This window comes from Curcuma longa, chromosome 17 (genome assembly GCF_044706935.1).
Source record: "Curcuma longa cultivar G26 ecotype Majalengka, Jawa Barat chromosome 17, ITB_CL_G26_1.1, whole genome shotgun sequence".
NCBI lineage: Eukaryota > Viridiplantae > Streptophyta > Magnoliopsida > Zingiberales > Zingiberaceae > Curcuma > Curcuma longa.
Window position 1 is genome coordinate 4,682,235 of NC_133877.1, and position 23,668 is coordinate 4,705,902.

General features: G+C 36.9%; 4 protein-coding genes across 5 annotated transcripts; all 4 read left to right on the forward strand.

Annotated features, from left to right (window-relative positions):
• The first annotated feature begins 1,828 nt into the window (after positions 1-1,828).
• Positions 1,829-6,371, forward strand: LOC141848396 (putative E3 ubiquitin-protein ligase XBOS33). Its single transcript, XM_074736421.1, has 10 exons — positions 1,829-2,112; positions 2,197-2,256; positions 2,381-2,452; positions 2,534-2,718; positions 2,808-2,968; positions 3,054-3,112; positions 3,225-3,271; positions 3,387-3,530; positions 4,932-5,020; positions 5,627-6,371. Exons 1-10 carry the CDS (start codon positions 1,936-1,938, stop codon positions 6,145-6,147), a joined length of 1,515 nt encoding a protein of 504 aa, XP_074592522.1. The 5' UTR covers positions 1,829-1,935; the 3' UTR covers positions 6,148-6,371.
• Positions 6,372-6,918: 547 nt separating this feature from the next.
• LOC141848397 (F-box protein PP2-A13-like) lies at positions 6,919-9,950 on the forward strand. The gene is made up of 3 exons (XM_074736422.1): positions 6,919-7,636; positions 8,015-8,133; positions 9,310-9,950. Exons 1-3 carry the CDS (start codon positions 7,310-7,312, stop codon positions 9,743-9,745), a joined length of 882 nt encoding a protein of 293 aa, XP_074592523.1. The 5' UTR covers positions 6,919-7,309; the 3' UTR covers positions 9,746-9,950.
• Positions 9,951-11,731: 1,781 nt separating this feature from the next.
• LOC141848719 (F-box protein At4g00755-like) lies at positions 11,732-16,443 on the forward strand. The gene is made up of 6 exons (XM_074736764.1): positions 11,732-11,869; positions 11,940-12,081; positions 12,948-13,364; positions 13,452-13,615; positions 15,386-15,504; positions 15,832-16,443. The coding sequence occupies exons 2-6, from the start codon at positions 11,955-11,957 to the stop codon at positions 16,169-16,171; spliced, it is 1,167 nt and encodes a 388-aa protein (XP_074592865.1). The 5' UTR covers positions 11,732-11,869; positions 11,940-11,954; the 3' UTR covers positions 16,172-16,443.
• A 1,564-nt stretch (positions 16,444-18,007) lies between these two features.
• LOC141848452 (cell division control protein 2 homolog) lies at positions 18,008-23,160 on the forward strand. 2 transcript variants are annotated; one of them, XM_074736483.1, is made up of 10 exons: positions 18,008-18,151; positions 18,378-18,451; positions 18,525-18,709; positions 19,360-19,480; positions 19,943-20,116; positions 21,096-21,259; positions 21,349-21,436; positions 22,313-22,366; positions 22,667-22,784; positions 22,867-23,160. In XM_074736483.1, the coding sequence occupies exons 2-9, from the start codon at positions 18,443-18,445 to the stop codon at positions 22,754-22,756; spliced, it is 885 nt and encodes a 294-aa protein (XP_074592584.1). In that variant the 5' UTR covers positions 18,008-18,151; positions 18,378-18,442; the 3' UTR covers positions 22,757-22,784; positions 22,867-23,160. The 2 variants fall into 2 exon arrangements, with proteins under 2 accessions (XP_074592584.1, XP_074592585.1); XM_074736484.1 differs by having other exon boundaries at positions 22,667-22,756.
• Positions 23,161-23,668: the final 508 nt, after the last annotated feature.

Below are 23,668 nucleotides of genomic sequence, written 5' to 3' on the forward strand. Positions count from 1 at the left end.
AAAACGTGTCTCAATTGAGACTATCTTAGGCTGTGATCCGACTAAAGAAATCAACGAAAATTTTTAAATCAAAATTAAACAGTTTGACTGTCACATAAATTTATATATACACTTGCTATTAATTTTGTTTTACAGGATTACTATTATTGTTATACTAACATAGTTTTGCAAGTTAACAAAAATTGAGATTGACTAAAGGTATTGGTCGACTGAACATTATGTTTGGTCGATTGATTGGTTTAGTCAATTGAATAGCAGGCGACCGAATGTTCAATCGACTGAACCAGACAGATAAATACAAATTCAACCTAGATCAACAACAAAAAAAGAAAATGTCATTCAATCGACTGATAAATAGGTTTAATTGACTGAACACATTTGGAAAGAGCAGATCGGATGAGATCGAATCGTGCAACAAAGGAATTATCGGGATCAATCGATCGATTAGAAGGATTAGTCGACTGAATAAGCAGATATGGCAAAAGTGATCGAATTGGATTGAAGAATACAAGGCAACTTGAGGTTGAGTCGCCTGGATGGTTCAGTCGACTGAAAGGGATTAGTCGACTGATCACTCGACTGAACATCATCTATAAAAGAAGTCTTGTGATTCGAAGCTCAATAACAATTCTGAACATATTCAGTCCTTCCTGCTACTATTCTACTTAAGCAAAGTTCTGTTGCAACTACGCCAAGAAGTTTTCCGACAATCTACTACTATTCTACATCCAACTTGTTGTCGGTATATTTGCATATTTCATTTTGTAATTAGGAGGTTTGTATTTTTGCTATAAGTCTTTATATTTTGTAATCGTATCCTCTTTCCGAAAGTTTTCCAAAAAGAGGTTGTCAGTGATTTGCCTATCAAGGTAATCTAGGAGTGGGCTATGAGCCTTGGAGTAGCAATCTTACCAGGATTGTGAACAAAGTAAAAAACTTGTGTTATATCTTTTTATTCCGCTGGGTTCTTTAATTCATTTTTGTAATTTTTTTTTTAAAACACGAGATTCACTCCGTCTCTCTATCTCTCTCTTGATCCTACTGTAGCTGCTTCCTTTCGGGCCGATCACTTCAGAGATAGTTATTGAGATTAACTGAGATTTATCATTTTTTACTGTTGCTGCTTCCTTCACTTGTATTTCAAGTTGCTTACGAGGATCGGTGTGCTCGGTGTTCCCCAGTGACTTGTTGCTAGGCCACACCCTGTTGATTTGACCATAAGTTCACGATTAAGAGATCGACTAACTCACAAACACTCTTAATTCAAATTTATTTATTTATTATTTATATTTTTAAATTTATTTGATTGATTAATAAGTTTGATATTATAAATTTATTTATTTATTTTATATTTTATATTTATAAATTTAATAAAAATTTTATTAATGAATATATTTATAAATTATGTATAACCCGAATAATTTATAATTTATATTTTTTTAAATAATTAAGATATACAATTCTTTTCATTTTTAATTTTTTTTATAGAAGCAGTAAACTGAATATTTTGGTAAAAAAAAAGAGAAAATACTTCATTAAATAAAATTGAAAATTGAGAGAGGGCACCAACCAAAGTACCCACGATTTTGTACCTTATCTTCGTGGGTCGTTCCTGTGCGGACCCCAATAACCCGGAAGTGGTTGGCCTCACCTAAAACAAACAACGTTGTCTATTAATAAAACCCAAACACGTCAACTCCAAATCCAGTGGCTCACAGTCGAGAAATAGATCGACAATTTCAATATCCACCGCCCGTTTCTCTATCCCCCTTTGCTATTTTTGTTCCTTGCTTCACTGGGAATCGATCGGATCCGCGGTCTGCGTCTGCCCAGGGAAGGGAAGGGAAGGGAAGGGAAGGGGAGGGAGAGGGCATCGCGCTCTCCTCGTGGAACCATCGGCCTGCCCCCGTCGCCGGAGGCTTGGATCTTGGGGACATGGGGAATTCGCTCGGATGCTCGGCCTCCGGCGAGCGCCTGGTGTCCGCGGCCAGGGACGGTGACCTCATCGAGGCGCGCATGCTGCTGGAGTTCAACCCCGGCCTCGCCAAGTACTCCACCTTCCGGGGCCTCAACTCGCCTCTACATTTCGCCGCCGCCAAGGGCCATAACGAGGTCGGCCTTTCCGCCCTTCTTCTTTCGAGATTCGCTTTTTCCCGCGTTGTGTATTCTCTTTATGGATATGGGGTGTCTCCGCAGATCGTCACGCTATTGCTGGAGAATGGGGCCGACGTGAATCTGAGAAACTATTGTGGCCAGGTATTCGATTGGTTTTTGCCCCTCTCCTTTTTGCTTTCCGATCTGATTCCTTTCCCTTCTCTGGTACTTCTGTATTCGAAAGATTTGATCTTTGTTTTTCTCCTGAACGAAATTGAATTTAAAGACAGCGTTGATGCAAGCGTGTCGACATGGGCATTGGGAGGTGGTGCAGACTCTGCTCATCTTTAGAAGCATCGTATGTTTTTGTTCCAAAAAAAAAGTCGAAATCCTTTCTTGTTTTGCGGATTAATAGTTAACTGGATTGGAAATCCTGAAGGTGACGAGAGCGGACTATTTGAGCGGCCGGACTGCACTGCACTTTGCGGCGGTGGGGGGACATGTGCGGTGCATTAGGCTGCTGGTGGCGGATTTCATCCCGAGCGCTCCGTATGAAATACTTGCTGCAGATAAGGATAGTACAGGCAGCCCGGAGCGTTATTCGGATCAAAAATATGATCGGTCGTAGGTTACCAAACTAATCTAAAATTATGAATACCCTACGAGTGACATTTAGTTTTCTTTATTCTTTTGAATTGAACTTAATGTTGTAGTGCACTGATGAAGTTTATTAACAAACCCGCTGATGGTGGCATCACGGCATTGCACATGGCATCTTTGAATGGCTACATTGATTGTGTACAACTCCTACTGGATTTAGGTGCTAACGTCTCTGCAGTTACATTTAACTATGGGTCGTCCTCCAATTTGATAGGTGTGTTCTGATTTTGCAAGTGATAGCGTGTGATTTGTCAAACCTGTACCTTGGCATAATTTTTCAATTTTTATGAATCAAGCAGGAGCTGGAAGCACTCCTTTGCATTATGCAGCTTGTGGAGGGAATCTTAAATGTTGCCAGGCAATGCTTAAGTCTCTGATTAAAGGCCATGCATATTTTGCCTCATATTATCTTTCATTTCTCAGGTTGATAGCTAAGTTTATAGTTCATTTCAAACTCTTCTTCTTGGCAGATTCTCCTTGCTAGAGGTGCTAGCAGGTTGACATTGAACTGCAACGGGTAACTTTCCCTTTTTCTTGTTAATTCTAATTGTTATATTTTTGGATTTTTTCCACAAGAATTTCTTTCCTAAATCAGTGTTTGTTCTCTAAGGCAACTCTCGTTTGTTCTTCAGATGGCTTCCGCTTGATGTTGCAAAAATATGGAGACGGCGTTGCTTGGAATCACTATTGAACCCAAATTCAGAACTGGCTATGCCTGTGTTTCCACTATCAAATTACCTTGCCTTGCCACTCATGAGTGTACTTAACATAGCTAGGTGCAACACTATTTTTATGTTTGTATTGCCTTCTCACGTATTCCTTCTGTTAGCAATCAAGCTATTGGTTATACTTAACATAGCCAGGTGCAACACTATTTTTAAACATATTATTAGTTCTATGATAATATAGGAACTAGTGTGAGAGAAAGATATCTATGAAATTGGCAAAGCTAGGGAAAGAAATAATAATAGTTTAGACAATCGCAATTTGATAATGACAATTCTCTAGGTTCTTACATAAGAAATTGCAAAAGCAGATGTCTATTTTAGTTTGACTGTGATCATCTCTTTTATGTGATGTAGGGGAAGGACAGGCTTAGTTTGCTAGTTTAGTCATTCATATAATGACTTGTTAAATATAAATTATTGGTAGATACCAATAATGACAGTCATAATTACTATATGCATCTTGATGTTGACATCTGGAAAGAAAGGTTAATAGTGTTATGCTCAAGTCATAGTCTTTGAAAATTAGGCCTTTCTCCCTTTCAGAGTATTTACTAGGGTTTTGGTGATATGAACTGGAGGTATGTCTGGTACTTGTGGATTGCATTGGTTTTTTGAGAATTGCTGAGTGGATTAGTAGTAAGCTATGACTGCAATTATTTTTTTACATGTGTATATTTATCCATGTTTTCTGCTGGATGGCATGACAGAAAATATTTAAAGCAACTAATGATACCCCCACCCCAATCATGACATTTTTCTTGTTTGTTAGGTCGTTTTTCTAGGTCCATTTCTCACTTATTTGTACAAAAAACATACATTCTTTCTATGTAGATTTCATGCCCTTCAATGTTTGCTCATGTTTGCACTTTTCGCTTCAAAGTTCTGGAAATGTCATATTGCCCCAGTAGTTAGTGAATCATCATTGTTTTCTTGCCAAGATAGTTTGAGTATTATGACAACATGGTGCATCCATAAACAAATAAGTGCATGCCAAATGGCATTTGTGGTGTTACATCTGGAACTTGAATTGCAACTGGCCCAGAGGGCAAGTGATAATTGTTTATAAACTATGGTGAGGAATGACATTCCTAAACCGTGAACAGACTGAGAATAAGAAACAAAATCTTATAGGCAAATTGGAATTTTCTCACACATTACGAACTTGAAAGAAAGCAAAATTTTTTGTTGAATCATGTTATCTTGCATATAACATTCTTTTCTATAAAAAACAGTATTTATTTGATATACAATGTCAAAGCAGTTCACCTAGATCTTTGGGCAGTCTTTAGAGATCATATTTTTTGTTCAATGATGCAACAAAGGCACAGTTTAACAAGCGAGTGAAACTGCAAAAGATTCATATAACATATTCTGCTCATCAGTGATTTATGATTATCTTGCCCTGTTGCAGTCTACAATGTCTCATAATTCTAATTACTTCTTCTGCAGGGAGTGTGGGTTGCAGCCTTCAGTTTTATCTGATAATAATGATCTCTGTGCTGTCTGCCTCGAAAGAACTTGCAGTGTTGCTGCAGAAGGTGCATGTTTCTATAGTTTGATTTGGCTATTTCTAGGCTGCTTAATTACTTGGTTTTACTCAAACATTTCATAGGATCCTTGCATTGTGGTAAACAATAGCAAAGTACTCTATTAAGTTCATTTGCTTTGCATGCTTAGACTCTGGTTAACATGGAAGATATTCTGACATTGTAACTAAAAAATCATGGGAGATCATCCAAGTTTGTCTTAGATGTATGGTTTTAGGTTTATACTCCGTTAACCATAAAATTAATGTCTTAGAGGACAAGTGCTACACTAACTGACTGAGCTTGGTTAATGGAAGAATTAGCTATAGCCTAAGTAGAGGACCAAAACTGCATTATTATTTAGCTCTTCATTATGCATCAGGTTGCTCCTTACAACTGTAGTTCTAAAAGTGCTCTCTTTAAGACATTTGCCATTGCATTTAGCTTTAGGTGCTTGACCTCAACTTGTGTGTTAACCTCTGCTTCTGCGTGCACTTTCATAACCAGCAGAAGGAAACCTTCATTCTTGTGCTTTTACTTGTTTTGATTGATAGTAAGCAGAAACTGATTCTTCAAATGCAATTGCTATCCTACTTTTTCCTTTAATTTTTTCTTCAGGCTGTGGCCATGAACTCTGTGTTCAGTGTGCACTCTATCTTTGCTCAACAAGCAGCACTTTTTCTGCAATTGCTGGTCCACCAGGCTCAATTCCATGCCCTCTATGCCGAAATGGAATAGTTTCTTTCGTCAAATTACCGTCAACCCCAGCAAAAGGGTTCAAGCCGAACCTAGCGCTCACCCTCTGCAGCCCCTGTATTCTAACTCCTCGTGGTGTTGATATTCCCAACTCAAGTAGAATAGAGGCCCGTAGGAACCGGACAGCTTCTTCTGAGCTTGTGTGCCCGCTAATTTGTACCCCATTCTCTGGTTTCATTCCCTCCAACTATGATGATGAGCCATGCTCAACAAGTGAGTCCCAAGTGGAAGCTCAACCGCAATCAGCGCGCTCGACGCTGACCACTTTCAGTGAGCTGGAAAAAATAGACGAGCAAAGAGCTGATTCTAGCTGCTCGGGCATGCTGTGGGGTCGAAGAAGCTGCAACAGGGAGCATCAGTGCAATTCCGAAATAAATGCTTGAATTCTGCAATGAATGTACCTATGCATCAGTGCTATCGAGCCCAGATGACTTGCATCCTTTTCGCTCCTTGAAGTCTTCATGTTTTAGTTCGAAGGGCACCGGCAAAGGAGGAGTTGTGTATAAAATATGTTCATCAATTTGAAATGGTTTTGCGAGAGTTTCTTGCATGATTGTTATGTAAAAGATCTTTGAATGCATTCAAATTGGGTATAATCTGTGTGAAATATTGTGAATGGGATAAATTGGATTGATTCACAAAATCTTGTTACCTTTCTAAATCTAAAAAATTTTGAATTGGATTATCATTTAGCGGAGCAATCGTGTTCTTGTGGCTCACGATTTTAATACTTAGATGGAGCATGATGTTTTACAACGATGGATCGATCGTGGAGGTGTTAAGGTTTATGTTTTGTAGTGCTAGATTTTTTCTAAAATTTGTGGTTCAAGAAAAAAAAACCCTTAAAATGGATTTTACTTGAGGCAAGATCAGACAAAGTTTAGTTACACCCAATCTAAAAGAACTAAAAGATTTTTTTTTAAATTTACTTTTTAAAAATAATTATTCGATAATTTTGCAAAATGAGATGTCCTTTTCATAAATTTGGTTTTATCTTAATTGATCTTTTCGTAAGCCTACGGTCCATTTAACACCTGTAACTAGCGTTATAAGATATTTTAAAGTATTTATTTATTTAAAAAATATTAATATAGAAGTTTTTTTTTATTTGAAAGATTTTTATTTTAGAAATAGGAAAAAAATGCGATGAGCGTATGAACAACAATACGGGATTCGAAATTCCGATCGAAAAGCCGATGACCACGATAGGAGCAATTTGGACCACCGTCAATTTATATCCTACGCCTTCCGATCTATTCTCCAGTTCGTCGTCTTCCGCGGAAAATTTAGTCCTCTCTCTTTCTTGATCCACGCTTCGTTGGAGAGCGGAGAATCGAACCAGGAGACGTTGAGCTGATCGGGATTGGTAGATGCTCTACATGGTACCCTCTCTCGTCGCCCTCCCCAAAGTTGTGATTTTTCCGTGAATTTTCGGCCGCCGGTCGGTGCTTGCGTGACGCTAGCGAGGTTCGCGAGTCGCAATTTGGGGTTCTTTTTGTTGCTTCGTCGGCGGCGGTGACGGTATTGGTTATCTGGGTCCGGGAGATGGGCGTCGGAGTGTCGAGTGTCGTGAGGCTGGAAGGCGAGGCCGGCGGGCTCCCGACGGGGCTGGGGGATCTCCCGGAGAACTGCGTGGCGGAGGTTCTTGCGTACCTTGAGCCGCTTGAAATATGCCGGGCGGCCAGGCTCAGCCGGACGTTTCGGGGGGCGGCTTCGGCGGACTTGGTGTGGGAGACGAAGCTCCCGAGGAATCACCGGCATCTGTTGGCGCTGGCCTCGGATGAGAAAAACCCCTGCAAAAAGAGCCGTCTTTGCAAGAAAGAGATCTACGCGCGCTTGTGTCGTCCGGTCCCCTTTGATGGGGGTACCAAGGTATACTTTCTAGGCTCATCCGCTCTTCCTTTTTCTATATCTTTCAAGAAATTTAGTCATTGACGACTCTCCCGATCTCGATTCCTTGCTCTTTTTTTTTTTGAAAAAAAAGGGAAAAAACTTATTCCTTCCTAGCGACGATCATTTTAGGATAAGTGAATTGGATTGTGATATTTCCCCCTTTCTCTTTTGATAGTCACATGAAATTTATTCAGTGTTTTTGGGGTTTGGATGGTTGATTTTCTTGCCTCTAGGAACAGATTGCAATTTCGTGATGGCTGGAGAAGAATCAAAGCAGTAAAGGTGTTTCTTTTGGGAATTTTTGTCATCACATGCTTGCTTTAGCTATGATCTTGCGGTTTATCTCTTTGATTATAGGAATTTTGGCTTGAGAGGACCAGTGGTGGAATTTGTATGGCAATTTCCTCGAGGGCTTTGCTAATAACAGGAATTGATGATAGGAGATACTGGAACTACCTCACCACAGGGGAGTCTAGGTATTGCCTTCATCTGATCTTAATTACAACTTGTATAAGTTGATTTACAGAAAACAATACATCAATTATGTGTAGAGAAGTGGAAATCGAACTCATAGCTTATTTAGTGGCCCTGAAAAAAAAAATGATATCTAGTTCTCAAATAACAAACACACTCTTCCTTAAACGGAGCTCATGATTTTCCTAAACTCTCTCAAGTTTTAGTTTATTATAAGCAAGCATGCAAATACATAATGTATTTTATGATTCAAGATTTTGCTATTTGTACAACTTACATTTTACGTTTGACTCGTATAAAAAATAGACTATGGATTTTGAAATGTCAAGCCAATTCGCAAAATAAATAAATGAACACAAGAACTTCAACTAGGTGGAGAGACATCTCTCTTGGTGTGGTCTCATGTGTTTGGTTCTTGTGAATCTTTTCAAATATTTATTGATGATATTTACATAGTCCTTTGGTTTGTTGCTCATCATTTGAATAGCAGTCAAATAACTACTACAGATATGAACTCCGTTTTGATTGTTCTCGATATACTCTGGAGGTCAGTATGCACATATACATCTTTTTTTAAACTTCTGAACTAGATATCTTCTATGCTGGCCAACTTTTTTGCCCCAGGAATTATTTGATCCCTTAACATAAGAAAGCTTCAGAAAGAATTGGTTGGGTTCGTCTTGTTGGATTTGCAATCCATTCCCTGCCTACTAAAACACAACTAAGATAAAGGTTTTGTTGTGGTTTTGTATCGTGGATGAAAGTCTAGAGTTACACATATCGAACAAGAATTTAAAATTTTACAACATCTGGTAGTTGCTGCACTAGACTTTGTTAAAGGATTTGAAAATTGCCTTAACAGATAAATGGACATGGACATCTGGTAATGGCACACTAGGGTTTGTCAACAATCCTGTATCTTTGTTGTCATCGAATAAATTCCAAATGGACAGTCAGAATGCAAAATGTAGAAGAATAAGTACCTTCGATTGGTGATATCGACGACCAATATTGTATTGGATAGCGGTGGAGAAATATTTTGTTTTTTTGAGACACATAATGGAGTTAAACCCATGTCGAGTTAAATATACACAAAAGCAACAACAATATGTATGTATACAATAAGTGCACTGGAATAAATGAAAACTAACACAGGTTTTTTTTTTGTTGCTTTGCAGATTTCATTCAGTGGCTTACCTTCACCAAACTTGGTGGTTCGAGGTAGATGGAGAAATTAATTTTTGCTTCCCAGCCGGTTCCTACAGCCTGTTCTTCCGCCTCCATTTAGGGCGTGCCACCAAGAGACTCGGTCGTCGGATCTGTATCACTGAACACATACATGGGTGGGATATCAAGCCGGTGCGGTTTCAGCTGTCCACTTCAGATGGCCAACTTGCTCGATCTATATGTTACTTAGACAAGATTGGGAGCTGGATCCTATACCATGCAGGAGATTTTGTTGTAGATAACTCCGATATGCCGACCAACCTCAAGTTCTCAATGAAGCAGATTGACTGCACCCACACAAAAGGCGGCCTTTGTGTCGATTCTGTCTTCATCTATCCCACTGGGTTCAGAGAAGGAAAAGTCTTTGCCACTGACCTGATGACATAGAATAGATCAAGTAGCCTTTCACCGAAGTAGACAATGCCAGTAGAACTTAGTGGTGTGCTCTCTTTGTACATACTTGTAGTTTGAGAAAGAAAACGATGAAAGGTTTGTTGATTTCATGAACTCTCAGAAGTTCATGAATCGAATGTGTATATTTTTGTGTGATACAAATCTTCTACAGCTATGGACTCGATCTTCCCTTTGTGAATGTCCACGACTTTCTGAAATAAAATAGGCCAAAGCTAATGGTTTGTGGTCTGAGAGGTGTTTCTTGAGGCATTGGCTTTTATAGTGAAAAAAAAAGATGATTTTTTTTTTTTTTTTTGTTTTTGGCGATCTTGTTTAGTATTCAATCTCTGTTGTTTGCATGATTGACCTCCCCAACTAATCAGATAATCCAAATGGCTACTTGACATCTGTGTGCTGTTTAATTACTTAGAATTTGAGTGTTTTTTTTATAATTTAGATATTCAAATTTTCTAATAGAAGTGAGCGATCTGATTCTATGAAAATTTTTCACTGATCGTCAAGATAAATTAAAAACGTAAATGATGCGTCGTTCTATAGTCAGCAATTTAAGATTATTTTTTCACGGAAAAAAATTAATTTGTAGTACGTCATATCTAGAAATCAACTCATGAATATCTGATTAAATATGGATGTATCTTACCGTTGCATCATAACCCCGGTGCAATAATAGGATGATTGAGAGAGAATATAATTTGATATGAATTTTTCATTAATCATCAACATAAATTAAAAAATATAAATAATGTGTAGTTATGTAATCAACAATCTAGGATTATTTTTTCACAAAAGAAAATTAATCTGTAGTATAGAATCAATTCATGAATATCCGATTAAATGTGGAAGTATTTTGTCATTGCATCATAATTCGGTGCAATAATAGGATGATGGAAAGAAAATATAATTTGATATGAATTACCTTTTAAAGGAAAAGTATTTGATGATTTTATAATTTAAAATATAAAAAAGATAAATAAGAAGTTTAAAGAAATACACATATTTAATTAAAATCAACTATTAATTAAAAAATAAAATTAACTATTCAATTACTCATCGTTTTTAAATAATTAAATTTATTTTTAATTTAGTTAGTTGTGATCTTCAATTAACTCACTAAGCAGTAAACTAATTCCTCAATAGTTATATTACCTTAAATAATTACATTTAAGGATCACAACAATGTAATCGATCATATAATATTCATTTAAGTCATTGGATTAGTAGTTAACTTATTTAATGATAATCAATTTGGCCAACATATATTTAAATTTGAAATTTATTAAATAATTATTTTTATTTCTTAATTAATTACTAATTAAAAACCAAATTTAATTCATGTTCTATATTAATAATTTTGTTCATGTTCTATATGAAGCTAAAAAAATTCTCATAGAAATTCTAAAAACTCCGAATAATTCTTATTCTTCTCTTTCCATTATCTCTTTAAATACTTTTTCGAAAATAATTAATATGAATTAATGAATCATTTTTCCCCCAAAGGTTTTGATTGTTTTCAAATTACTGATTTATAAAAATAATTATAATAAATTAATATAAATATTTGTAGTGTGTAAACATTGATTATTTTTTTTCTGATTTATAAAAATAATTATAATAAATTAATAAATTTGTTTATTATTAAACTTATTTTTTAGAAAAAAAATAAAAGGACGTCCTTAATTGATGAAAAATATTTACTTAAAAAATTAAACAATATAATTAAATTGGTAAAAAGTATTTTAATAAAAATTTTCAATTAAATTGGAGTAATTTATTTTATATTATTATAATAAAAATATTTTTAAAATAAAAATAGAAGTCTTTTTTTAAAACATATTTTTTTGATCCTTTTGATTTTTAAATATTTTGCCTTAAACTAGTTTTTATAATTAAATAATGTGTTTACTTGGAGATAAAGGTTTTCCATCCTTTATCCTGTCGGTCGCTTCGATCGCCCGTGGTTCTGTTCCCTTTCATCCATTTCCCCTGCGTTCGTCTGCGCCTCCATCTATCTCTCTCGAATCCATTCCCTCGCCTTTCGCCCTAGGGTTTCGCTACGTTGCTGCTCCGCACTCGGTCTTCCCTGCGGCCATTCCGCGGGTAAGATCACCTCTTTTCCCCATTTCGATCCAATTTTTTGGGTTCCGGATCGTGGTTAGTCTTGCTGCAGATTTGGTTTCCGAGGATGAATAGCCGCTGGGACTTCCTAGAATGGCTGGGGCTGGACGCCTCCGCCGCCGTGCTCATCCGCCTCGACGATCCTGAGGATCTCGCGCGGGTCAGCGCCGTGTCCCGGTCCTGGCGCAAGTACGGTGAGTTACCACGATTTCTGATAGGCGGTGGATGAGTAAGATTTTTTGTTTGTTTGTTTTTTTCTTCTAATATATTGATTTATTACCGTGAGTTGAATTGAGGAGGATTTTTTTTAAAAAAAAATTGATACACGAGTCATTTAATTAACGAAAAACTATGTCTTGGTAAAGGGTGAGATACTTCTCGTTTCGCCCTTTGGCTACATTTCTAGATACCTACATGCATAAGGTGCACAATTTTGGTAGGGATGCCCGATTTGTTTCTATATGATTCTTGCTTTTGCTAATTTTATGTCACTGGTAGTTCACTTTTCTCTAATTTCAGAATATGGAGTTGAAATTGATCCGTTCTATAGTTTTTTTTATACATTTCAGGATGATGTTGTTCCTTCAAAGTGTTATAAACAAGGACATAGAGCTGGACTTCTACCACGTTGTTAGGCTTAAAATTGTCTATTTCTTCAGGTTTTATTTCAGGAATAGTGTCCATAATGAGGAAGAATATAGCTTAACAGTGGGAAGAAAAACTGCTGGGAATACTGCAATTTGTGATTGTTGCAAGATTTAGGATTAATGCGTGGAGTAGAGATTGAATGATTATGTAACTGTGTCACATTGTGTCTTCGTTTCTTTGAAGGAGGAGATAGTAGATAGTGCTATAGCAAAAGGGTTCATTGTGCAACACAATTTTGAAGTAAATTTTGACAAGGAAATATATACCATTTTAGTAGTAGTTTTCTTTATTTGGTTCTAAAGTTACGGTTAAGTCTGTGTTCCATTATTGGACATAGTCTTAAACTTTTTATGATAGAATATCATATACTTCATGGTTTGATTTTGAGGCAGCTGTTTGACATATATTGCAGTTGTTGCAAATGGTTTTGCTAAAAGGCTATGCTTAAGAATTTCTCCTGACGTGCCAAATTTTTCTCGGATTGCTGAAGTAAGTAGTGTTAGCAAGACTGCAGAAGTTGGTTGTAGTGCTGCTGCGGAATGGGAAAGTTTGGAGAGAGAGCATCGTGTCTATCTATACCTAAGTCATTGTCTGGGTTCTTCTAAATGCGAAAGGAATTGCATTTATCAGGCAATAAATGCTTCCAGCACTGACAACTATCCAGATGAGAGCATTGAGAATACACTAGAACCTAGTGAAATGATGGGCCGCAGGCCTTCCTATTGGTCAAGTAGTGGGCAGAGAGATCCTAGTATGCCGGAGAGTTTAACTTACAAATTAGTTGCAGGCCTCTGTATTGTTGATGAGATAAAGATGAAGCCATTCAGAGGTGTCATTCTAGCCTTTTATTCTGCCATCATGATACTTGAACTATATCTAGATCCCATAATTATGTTTGATTTTTTTATTTATTCAGCATTTTTTCAGTATGATCATCCCATATACTCTGCAAAAGCTGTGCGTTTCCGGATGGGGTATTCCAGATCAGAATTGGGTATACGTAGTAGCACTGATCAGCAATCAGCTCTGGTTGAAAAATACCATTGGACATATACCTCACCAGAATTTCCAATGGTCCAGGTAATTTAGGAATATTAATTTTTTATATTTATGGTAGTTTTTCACAAATTTACCCTAAAAGTTATGGTTCCCTTTTCACTAAATAGCAAGCTGGAAGATCTTTGTGTCTGTGTTTTCTTTATTTCATTTTTTCATATGAAAAATTTGGATGATTGCCATATCAGAATACTAAAAAATTGTAAAACTACCTGAGGTATTACTTCATGGCTCTGTGCGCTATCTCCCTTATTTGATAATGATTATGCAAGTGCGTGGCTAAGTCAGTATATTGTCTGAATCTTCTAGGATTAGAATAATACATCTTTCATTACTATGGTTATCTTATTCTCTTCAGAGATTACTTTTCTGTATGATCAATTACATCTAATACCTCTTATTTAAATGAAATTCCCCACACCTTGTTCAAGAACCTTTTACTCCTAAGGAGATTCAGATACATTTATATTTTTCTTCTTTTGAGTTTTAGCATCTCGAAACCTTTGATGCTATCCTGATGAATTCTGAAAATCTTCTTTCCACCAACTCCTGAAAATAATAATTCCTGCATAGATCTGAAACACAACAGTTTTCAAAACCCTTTTTCATGAGAGGATGCAAACACTTTATACTCATGAGAGGAGTTTTGCAATCTTTGCTGCTACACATTTGAAAATCCACATTTTATACTCATGTCTAAATATTATCATGGTGCAAGTGTTGGGTTGCAATGCAAACACATTTATATGTGTTTAAAAGGATTTTCTTCTTTTTGATGCCATTGTGGAGATGACATCCTTTTGACCCTACAATTGGTATTTCACCGGACTAACCGCCGGATGAGACATGATGATCTAACCATGTGGTTTGAACATTAAACAAAGGAAGTGGGTGCTCCCGTGTCTTCCAGATACCAGGTGAGAAGTCCTAGTAGGTCGGGTGAAAATGCGGCTAGGTGGAAGTCCCAGGTTCCACATCTGGTGATTCCTAAAGCACATGGAAAAGATCATGGGTTTAAAAGGATGAATTGGCATGAAGCCTTTTGGGGGAGAGCCCAGAACAAAACCATGAGGGCTTAAATATTATCATGGTACAGCAAGGTCAAATACTTGATTTTTTTTTCATATTATACTAAAGATCAGTCTTAGACCAATCTTTATTTTATCATGCTACAAACAAGAACCTTTCTTCTAAGCAATGTTTACTAACAGATGAATTTACTTCCCAAAGGTGACAACATTTTAAAGGAACTTTTGAGATTGCGTGAGCATGTGAAGTTATATTAGGGATCCATGAGAAAGAAGAACAATTGATAGCTGTGATTGTATCGACAGAAATAAATTAGCCCAATATAGTGATGATATACTCAAGTGTTGTGGTTGGGTAGTGTAAGCTATTTCAAGTCTTTGGTATTTGATTACTGGTGAGTTGCATCTTTATGTCACCCAGAATGATTATTGTGGAAAACAGAAGGATATTTTTATTTTTAATTTTATCCGTTCTGTGAAAGTATGAGTTTGATGTTGCTATGTTCAAAGTAGATGCAATTTATGGGTTGATATTTTGTTGTGTTTATCTTGGCATACTTTATTCTGAACCATTTAGTGTCTAAGTAGCATGAGAGGAATGACATACCTCGCTTAACATGTGATAATATATGTGTACACTATTAAACAAATAGGTATGATGCCTGATGCCAGTATTATATAGCTTCTGCTGACTTGGTATTTACTTGTTAATATAGCATTAATGTAACCTTCTTATTGAATTATTACTTTGAAAATGGTTATCCAGGAAAACGTTTTGCAATCTTTCAAGCTTCCTAAGCCCGTTATCTGCCTTGGTGGTATTCTGCGGATTGAGTTGCTGGGTAGGGTCCAGAAACAAGCAATCGATGATCTCTATTATATTTGGTAAGTTAGGAGAGGAGAGTAGTACACTTTTGTTCGTCATCAAGTCATGCATAATTTACCTATTTTCTACTTACTATTTGTTTTCGATCATCCTTTCTGTTTGCTCATTATCTGCACCAGTTAATACACGTTGTAGAGAATCACAAAATACCTATATTAGATATTGATGTTTAGGAATTTAGCATGTAAATAGGCGCAAGATGTTTCAAGATGAACAAACAATGCATTTAAGAACTTTCAGTTGTGTTTAGATGAATTTGAAGGAATTCCATGTTTTATTTATCTGCTCTTTTGAATCACTCTAAATTGCTCTTTTACATTTTGAAGTGTCTGCTACGTCCAAGTTCTTGGCCGTCCATTATCACCTGTATTAGACCTCAATGTTTGCGAGAGCGCAGATAGTTTAGCTGTGACCTACTTCCCAGATGCAAGAAACAGCACTTTGCCTGTGACTACCGTTGAGGAGGATGCTAAGGACTCGTCTTCATGGCAATCCCTTGCTACAAGATTCAGACACTTGGGAGCTATCCGGTGGAACCAAGTAATACTGAGTACACTTCTCCGACCCATTCAGTTTTCTGATGATGACTGTGATGCTGACAGCGACGACAACGATGATGACTACGGCGATCTGGAAGAGGAACAGCAGGACCTCTGTCGCGCTTGAAGTAGGACTCGTGATGTCTGCTGATTCACTATATAGGTATCATATGCTTAATGTTCTAAGTTTTCTTGCGGTAGCTATGCATACATGTGGTGCTCATAATCTTGCTGCAAAATCTATAATCAAACAAGGTGTGCATTTGATGTTATCTCAATCCCGTTGCCTTGCTCTTAGTTTGCATCCCTGAGAAATGATGTCTATATTTTCGGATCTTCAAACTCTTAGCTTTGTATGTCAAACTACTGCTTCATCTCAGTTAAGTTACGATGATCTGTTCGTCGGGTAGATCAACACCAAGTGTATGCTTATTCGCCAAGAACCCTAATCCTACAGTCTCACCGTGCTTGCTTATGTTGACCGTATGTGTTCAGTTTATTAATGATTCGATATGATGCGATGGTAACCGCGGCTCGCCCTAACTGTAAAATCTACAAATACTCTGATTCCCTTGGTCTATCAATCCACAACCTGAGCAACTAACTGCCTTCCTTTGGATCAAAAGGCCATGTGGGTAGTGAATAAGTAATGAATTAATGCCTGTGGCATGGACCCTGAAATCATAACAAGTCATTAAGGATTGGGATTCCTATGGCCACAAAGCTGAACGAGAAAGGGAATCATCCATTATAGCCATGAATTTAAGGCACTCTGACTCTGAGCAGCACTGAAAAGTAAGAGGAGAATGATTGAGTAGTTACTAGCTAGCTAGTGTCCACTGCAGCTGCAACCTCCATTCCTCTGGCTCTAGTCGTCCCATATCTCTCTTTCGTTGCTAGCTCCATCAATCGATCAGTGGCCATTAACCAGTGGCTTCAAGCTTCCAACTGATAACCAGAAGCTCGATGGTGCTTACAAGAGAGAGCTGAGCTGAGATTAGGGCTTGTAAAGGTCAGCCATGCAATGCATGCATTGATCTTCTTCATCCATAACTATTTCATCAGCTTTTTTGTAAATTATTATTCACGTGGCATTAATCAGATCTCATGCACACCTTCACCACAACAGTAAATGCGTTGCGGGTGGCTCCTGCTCGTGGAACTCATAAAGGCATGCATGCCACAAGGTCCCTCCCGCACCACTTTGGGTCCGCCATGCATTTATTTTGTTATCGAGATGACTAAACCAGATCTACTCATCTAGACTAGACTTGTGTCGACGAGTTGCCGACTTGAAGTTTGATGATGCAAAGATATATAGTGTTCTCATGGACATAACTGAGTTGGTATTCGAATGATAGATTTTTTAAAAGTAGAATTGATAATTTTTTAATGGTATTTTTCTAAAAAGCACAATTAGTTTTCTAAATTTCTAAAAAAAATACAATATTTGATTTTTATCAAAATACATACTTAATTTCTTTGGATATTTAAAATTGAACCAAACTATATTGTATCGAACCGGAAAAAAAATAAAAATTTATATGAAATCTCTTAATAAAATAAAGAAAATTAGGTTTAAATAAAGAGAATTAAATTGATTTTGAAAATTAGGTGTATAAAAAATCAAAGTACTATGCCCTTTTTAAAAAATTCAAAAAACTTAGTGCACGTTTTTGAAAAAATTATTGGTTCCAATTAAAAAAATATGAGAGATCTACATAAATAAGATTAGGGCAGTTTTAATTTAATTTAATTTTTGTTTAAACTTGGTTAGCCTCCAAAGGGCTCAGGGGGAAGCTGACGTGTCAGTGCCAGCGTGATAGCTTGTGGGGCCTGCCAAGGAGTAACGATAATTTCCTGTCTCGTCGTGGACGCCGGATCGTCCGCCTTCGACATTACCCGAGGCTTTTAACCAGGGCAGCAGCCAGCCGGCCACCACACTGCGAAAAAGAGACCCAGACGAGCTTTCTCCGTCTCCCTCTTCCCTCTTCCGCGCCTCCCTCTACCCCTCAGATGCCATCCGTTCCGACTCCTTAACGCTCCATTTCCTGTCTGTTCACTGCTTCGGTGCCCGATCGAACTTGGCCGATCATCCGCCACCTCGGTGAGCCCGCTCCCTCCGTGATATTTTCGTGGATTTCTTTATCTTTTTCCTTTTCTTTTTCATCCATCATCTGCTTTTGTGGTGAGGATTTGATCCCTTTCGCCAATCTGGATCGATCGGTAACAGGGTGATTGGTTACTTGATTCGGTTCCATCACTGTTGGATTCGGTCTAGTCGCTTCGAGTCAATAAAAATTCTTTCTTTTCCAACTGTCTCTCATTGCTAGGTCTTTGAGTTTCCTCCCTGCGATTCGTGTGTCCGAAAGACCGCCGCTTTTCTGGGAATAGGAGGATGGACCAGGTGAGCGATTCTAGCAAACGAAGGTTTTGGTGGTTTCTTTTAATGGTTTTGAAATGAGGGATTTTGGTAGCAGTATGAGAAGGTGGAAAAGATCGGGGAGGGGACTTACGGGGTGGTGTACAAGGCTCGGGATCGTGTCACTAATGAGACTATAGCTCTGAAGAAGATCCGGCTGGAGAATGAAGACGAGGGAGTTCCAAGTACTGCCATAAGAGAGATCTCTCTACTGAAAGAGATGCAGCACAGCAACATTGTCAGGTCTTCATTTCTTCCAATCTCTTACCTTTAGATCTTGATAATTTTTGGTCTTTTTCGTAATCAAGCTAATCTAATACATGGATTCATTTGACTTTCTGTCTGTATACTTTTACTAGCAATGTATTATCAGCACGTTACATTAGTATGTATAAAAGGTTGCTGGGATTTGTTGGTTTATTATTTACTTTGTTACCAAGAATGCCTTAAATTTACCAGTGACATGATTCAACAACCATGTTGCCAAGAGGACTTGCCTACTACTTTATGAAACTTTGGAGATCAAGTGAACTAAATAGATCATGCAATGTATTTTGATCTGGCATGACATTCTTTAAGGGTTTGTCCCTCATGTTCATCATTCAAAAATAATTGGAAGTTATGATTATATGAAGGATTTAGGATCCTCATGAGTTTGGATATTTTAGATCAGCTATATAGTACCTTGAAATCAGATCTTTAAGTAGTAGTTTGAAATCAGATATTTCTACAATCACTTCAATGTTGCATTAGAATTTGAAGCTACAACAACTTTCTTAATCTCCGTCCTTGTTTTTTCTTAATCATGCTTGTTCATACACAACCAGAGTTTTAGGTGTCTCTGATGCTGTATTAAAAAGCTTTGTATTATGGTGATTTTATTGGCACAACAGATTGCAGGATGTAGTCCACAGTGACAAGAGAATTTATTTAGTTTTTGAGTATCTTGACTTAGACTTGAAGAAGCACATGGACTCTTGCCCAGAACTTGCTAAAGATCCACGATTAGTTAAAGTGAGTTGCTTTCCTTTGTTTAGTCTGCTTTGATTTATGTTACATGATGCTTCGGTTAGATGCTTTCAAATGATTTTTAGCATGAATATTGTTTGTTGTAGAGGCAGTTCAAGATTTTGCTGAAGGACATGCTGAAGTATGAATTAATCAGTTGTTTGGAGTATATCCTAGCTATTTTATGGGCAACATATGCATATGATTTACAAATATCTTCTCTAGTCAATATATTTCTGTCTATGAACACAAGTATCTTTCATGCCTAGAAATAAATTGCTCATTGCTAAATCATGCAATGCCAATGAGTGAACGAAGGAAGAAGATTATTCAAATTTCTCAGTTCTAAGCACAGATTTAGTTTAATTATATTATTAGTTCATATGATGCATATGTTACTGAATGTTAGAATTGTGGTTTCTGCGTTATATCTATGATATTTGTCTTAGATTTCTTATGCATGTGCAGACTTATTTGTATCAAATACTTCGTGGCATTGCCTACTGTCATTCTCATAGGGTTCTTCACCGAGATCTGAAGCCCCAAAATCTTTTGATTGATCGAGGAACTAATGCATTGAAGCTTGCAGACTTTGGGTTAGCTAGAGCTTTTGGCATTCCTGTTCGAACATTCACACATGAGGTGCTACTATTCATCATAATACTCTTACTGTCACCTCTGAATATATACTTAAACTTTCTTTGAGGTTAAGTGCGCAATGGTTATAAGGAAATGAAGCTCATTCCATAAAGAAAATGTGCATTTTTAATTATTTATGCTTAACATAGAAGTAATATAAGGCTATTTTGGCCATAAATGACAAAAAGGAAATGCAACAACAATAACAAAATTATTATTACTCAATGTTATTTTTTTGTCTTCTCCATTTTTTCCCTAAAATAGTAAAAGGTGTATTTTGGCCAAAACACTTATAGCTAAAGTTTTCCACTTGATGAGAATGTAAGATCATCTCCTTCAAAGTGTTTTTCTTGAATAACAAAGGTGTATTTCAGTCAAAACACTTTAGCTAAGTTATGTAAGATCATCTCTGTCCAGTCATCTGAAATGAGATTTGGTTCAACAAAGCAAATCAATGTAAATGTGACTAAATCAATTTTTTTTATATCACCACTGCATATTATATAACATATAGCATTTATTTTGTGAATTGTCATAATCTATTTGCATAGTTACTACTTAATTGTCCATGCACCAAATGCCATTTTTTCCTCACATTGTGTGGATATCCCTGGAACTTTGATAGAGGTACCAAGTTCTCTGTTCGTTGGGGGCTTCTCATAGCATAGTGAGGCACAGTGAAGAGCTGCTGGCCACAACAAAGCACAATGACTTTGCAGTCTTCAAGTCTTAAACCACAACGCTTCATGGTTGAAAGCTGAACCAGCTTTTACTTTAAGGCATTCTTTGAGCTAGCTTGAGAAGGTTTAGACCTAAGGCTCTATTTAGTTTAATTCCTTCCTGGCCCATCATACAGGCTCAGAGCCCTCTGTACATTCAACTGGTTTCAAGCGACATTTCCATCTACTATTGAGATTTAAACATTTTAATGAAAGATTTCAAAAGCACCATGTCCATTCTGTGATTTTGTTTCATACTTCAGGTAGTAACACTTTGGTATAGAGCTCCAGAAATCCTCCTTGGATCCAGACAATATTCTACACCTGTTGATGTGTGGTCGGTGGGCTGTATTTTTGCTGAAATGGTGAATCAGCGACCATTGTTCCCCGGAGATTCAGAGATTGATGAATTGTTCAAGATATTCAGGTTTTGTGTTACTTTAGTGCTGAAATTACTAAAGTTGGGTATTGCACTGTGTGCCTAATAATCTTTGTGCCTGTTTATTTATTTTACAGAATCTTGGGTACCCCAAATGAAGACACTTGGCCTGGAGTTACTTCCTTACCTGACTTCAAGTCTGCTTTTCCCAAGTGGCAATCTAAGGTGTGTAATAACTAATAAGGGTACTTTGCTTTAGCATTTTGGCCTTAGAAATTGTCAATCAATGAAATCACTAGAAAGTGGCTGCATACACACTACCCCCAACCTATTACCAGGATTAAATATAGAATTGTATTGGTTTATACGTGTACTTGATAATTCAGAATCTTTTGCTACAGCAACCTTAAGTAAACCTCCACTGTATAGCTTAGGAGCTAAGATAGAGTGGTTCTAGCTGTAACAAGGAGAAGAAGAGGGAGAATAGAGGATCTAGACCATCACACCTAAAGTTTCTCAAGCAATCACACTTCGCCATAAACTAAAATTCTTTTATTTTCCCAAAACATTACTACATGCCCTTTTATGTGGACCTTTTAGTAGCCAAATTTACTGAGCGGCAAGCAAACTTGAGGTAGAAAAAAGGAAACTCAATATTAAAAAATTACAACATTGATTCCAAGGCTTTTAACCAAAGATTGTCTCTATTACAAGCATGACTTTAGCACCTATTTTGTTCTTATCACATACTAGCCAAATATAGGAAAAGAGTCATATTTAGCACAAATACCTACGTGATTGAGAATGTTTTGTTCTCATAATATTTTCCAAATCCTCTTGCTGCAATTGTCCTGCAAGTTAATCATATGAGCATCATGATTCAACAACATTGAGGTGCACATAATCTCATCAAAGATTCTCTCCTTTTTTGCCTCCTATATGATCAAGATTTATGTTCCTATCTCCTGGCTAATCAATCAGTGGTAAACAACTTCTGAATGAATAAAAGCATTCATTGGTTTGCCTTTGTGGTACAGTTCCATGCTACTGTACATGTTTTATTCTCCGATTTGCTCTTAAAGACAGGTATCTGCTGTGCAGGATCTGGCAACTCTGGTTCTGAATCTTGGAGATGCAGGGATTGATCTTCTTTCTGTAAGTCCTTCGTTATGTGCAACATGTCTAAAATATGCAATTCCACTTAAAACTAAGTGCTGGTATTCAGCGTTTGTCTCACTAGATTCACCTAGTTTGAGCTTGGTGTTTGATTACGAAACCCTACAACTTAGGTTGCTGATTTTCCTAGTTGTTGGTACATCTGATCAAGGCTTATGCCCTATGTACATAATACTGTAATTGTAGAACTGATCTGCATATCTTTTGTTGCTAATTCTGACCTTGTGACCGAATTCAGTCGCTTTTCACTAATCCTCCAATTAATGCCCTGGTTACCAGAAAATGCTCATTTTAGACCCCAGTAAGAGAATCTCAGCTCGACAAGCCCTGGAACACGAATACTTCAAGGATCTCGATCTGGTGCCATGAGTAATATTCTCATGATACATAGTAGATTGTCAGTTCATCAACATTATGCAGCTTCTTTACCTCTGCCATGATTGCCTTCATAATCATCCAATTTTTTTCCCTACTTGAAGCTTGCGAAGATTCATGTCTGCACAGGATCTGGAGCTAGAGCTAGAGCTGCAAGATCTCTATTGTCACAAAGACTACAAAAGTTAGATTTCACTTTTGTATTTCTAAGTGTGAGACTAATATATTTCTTTGAACCTATGCTTGTTTTGGGAACTGTCCTCTTCACATCAGCATATTTACTGCGTGTGGTTGAAATATCAGTAGTCATGCTGTTTAGGGTTGTGCAAATGGTTGTTTCAGGTACAAGCAGTAGTTTCTCTTTCTCTACTGGTAATGAGAATAGCATTTCCATGTCACTTCATATTTGTCATTAGTCCAGAAACACCAAGAATTGGGAATTTCTTTTGAAAAGTCTGAGTGTTTGCTGGCTGAGATTATTTTCATTAGTTGCAAGCAGACTGATTCAAGAACTTAATTTTCCTAATTATTGTTGTGGACTATGGCAGTGTCATATAATTTATAAATTTGGAGGTGTTTCTTTTATGTAAAATTATCTGATCAATTTGAAAGTTAATATAGAATGAACTCAAGCAATTTATAAAATAGTTTATGGTTAAAGAGTTGGCTTTTTTTTTTTTTAAAAATTAAAATTATTTTATAATTTGATAACTATAAAAAATAAACTTCTACAATGAGGAGATATTCTAATATTCTATTTAAATTTATACATAATAAATAAAATATTCAATAATAGAATTTTTTAAAATGAACTCTTTTTTTTTCCAATCGGGTCGGCTCCTTTTCTAATAAACCCGACAGGACCCACTTTCTACTCGAGTAACTGTCTCTCTCTCTCTCTCTCTC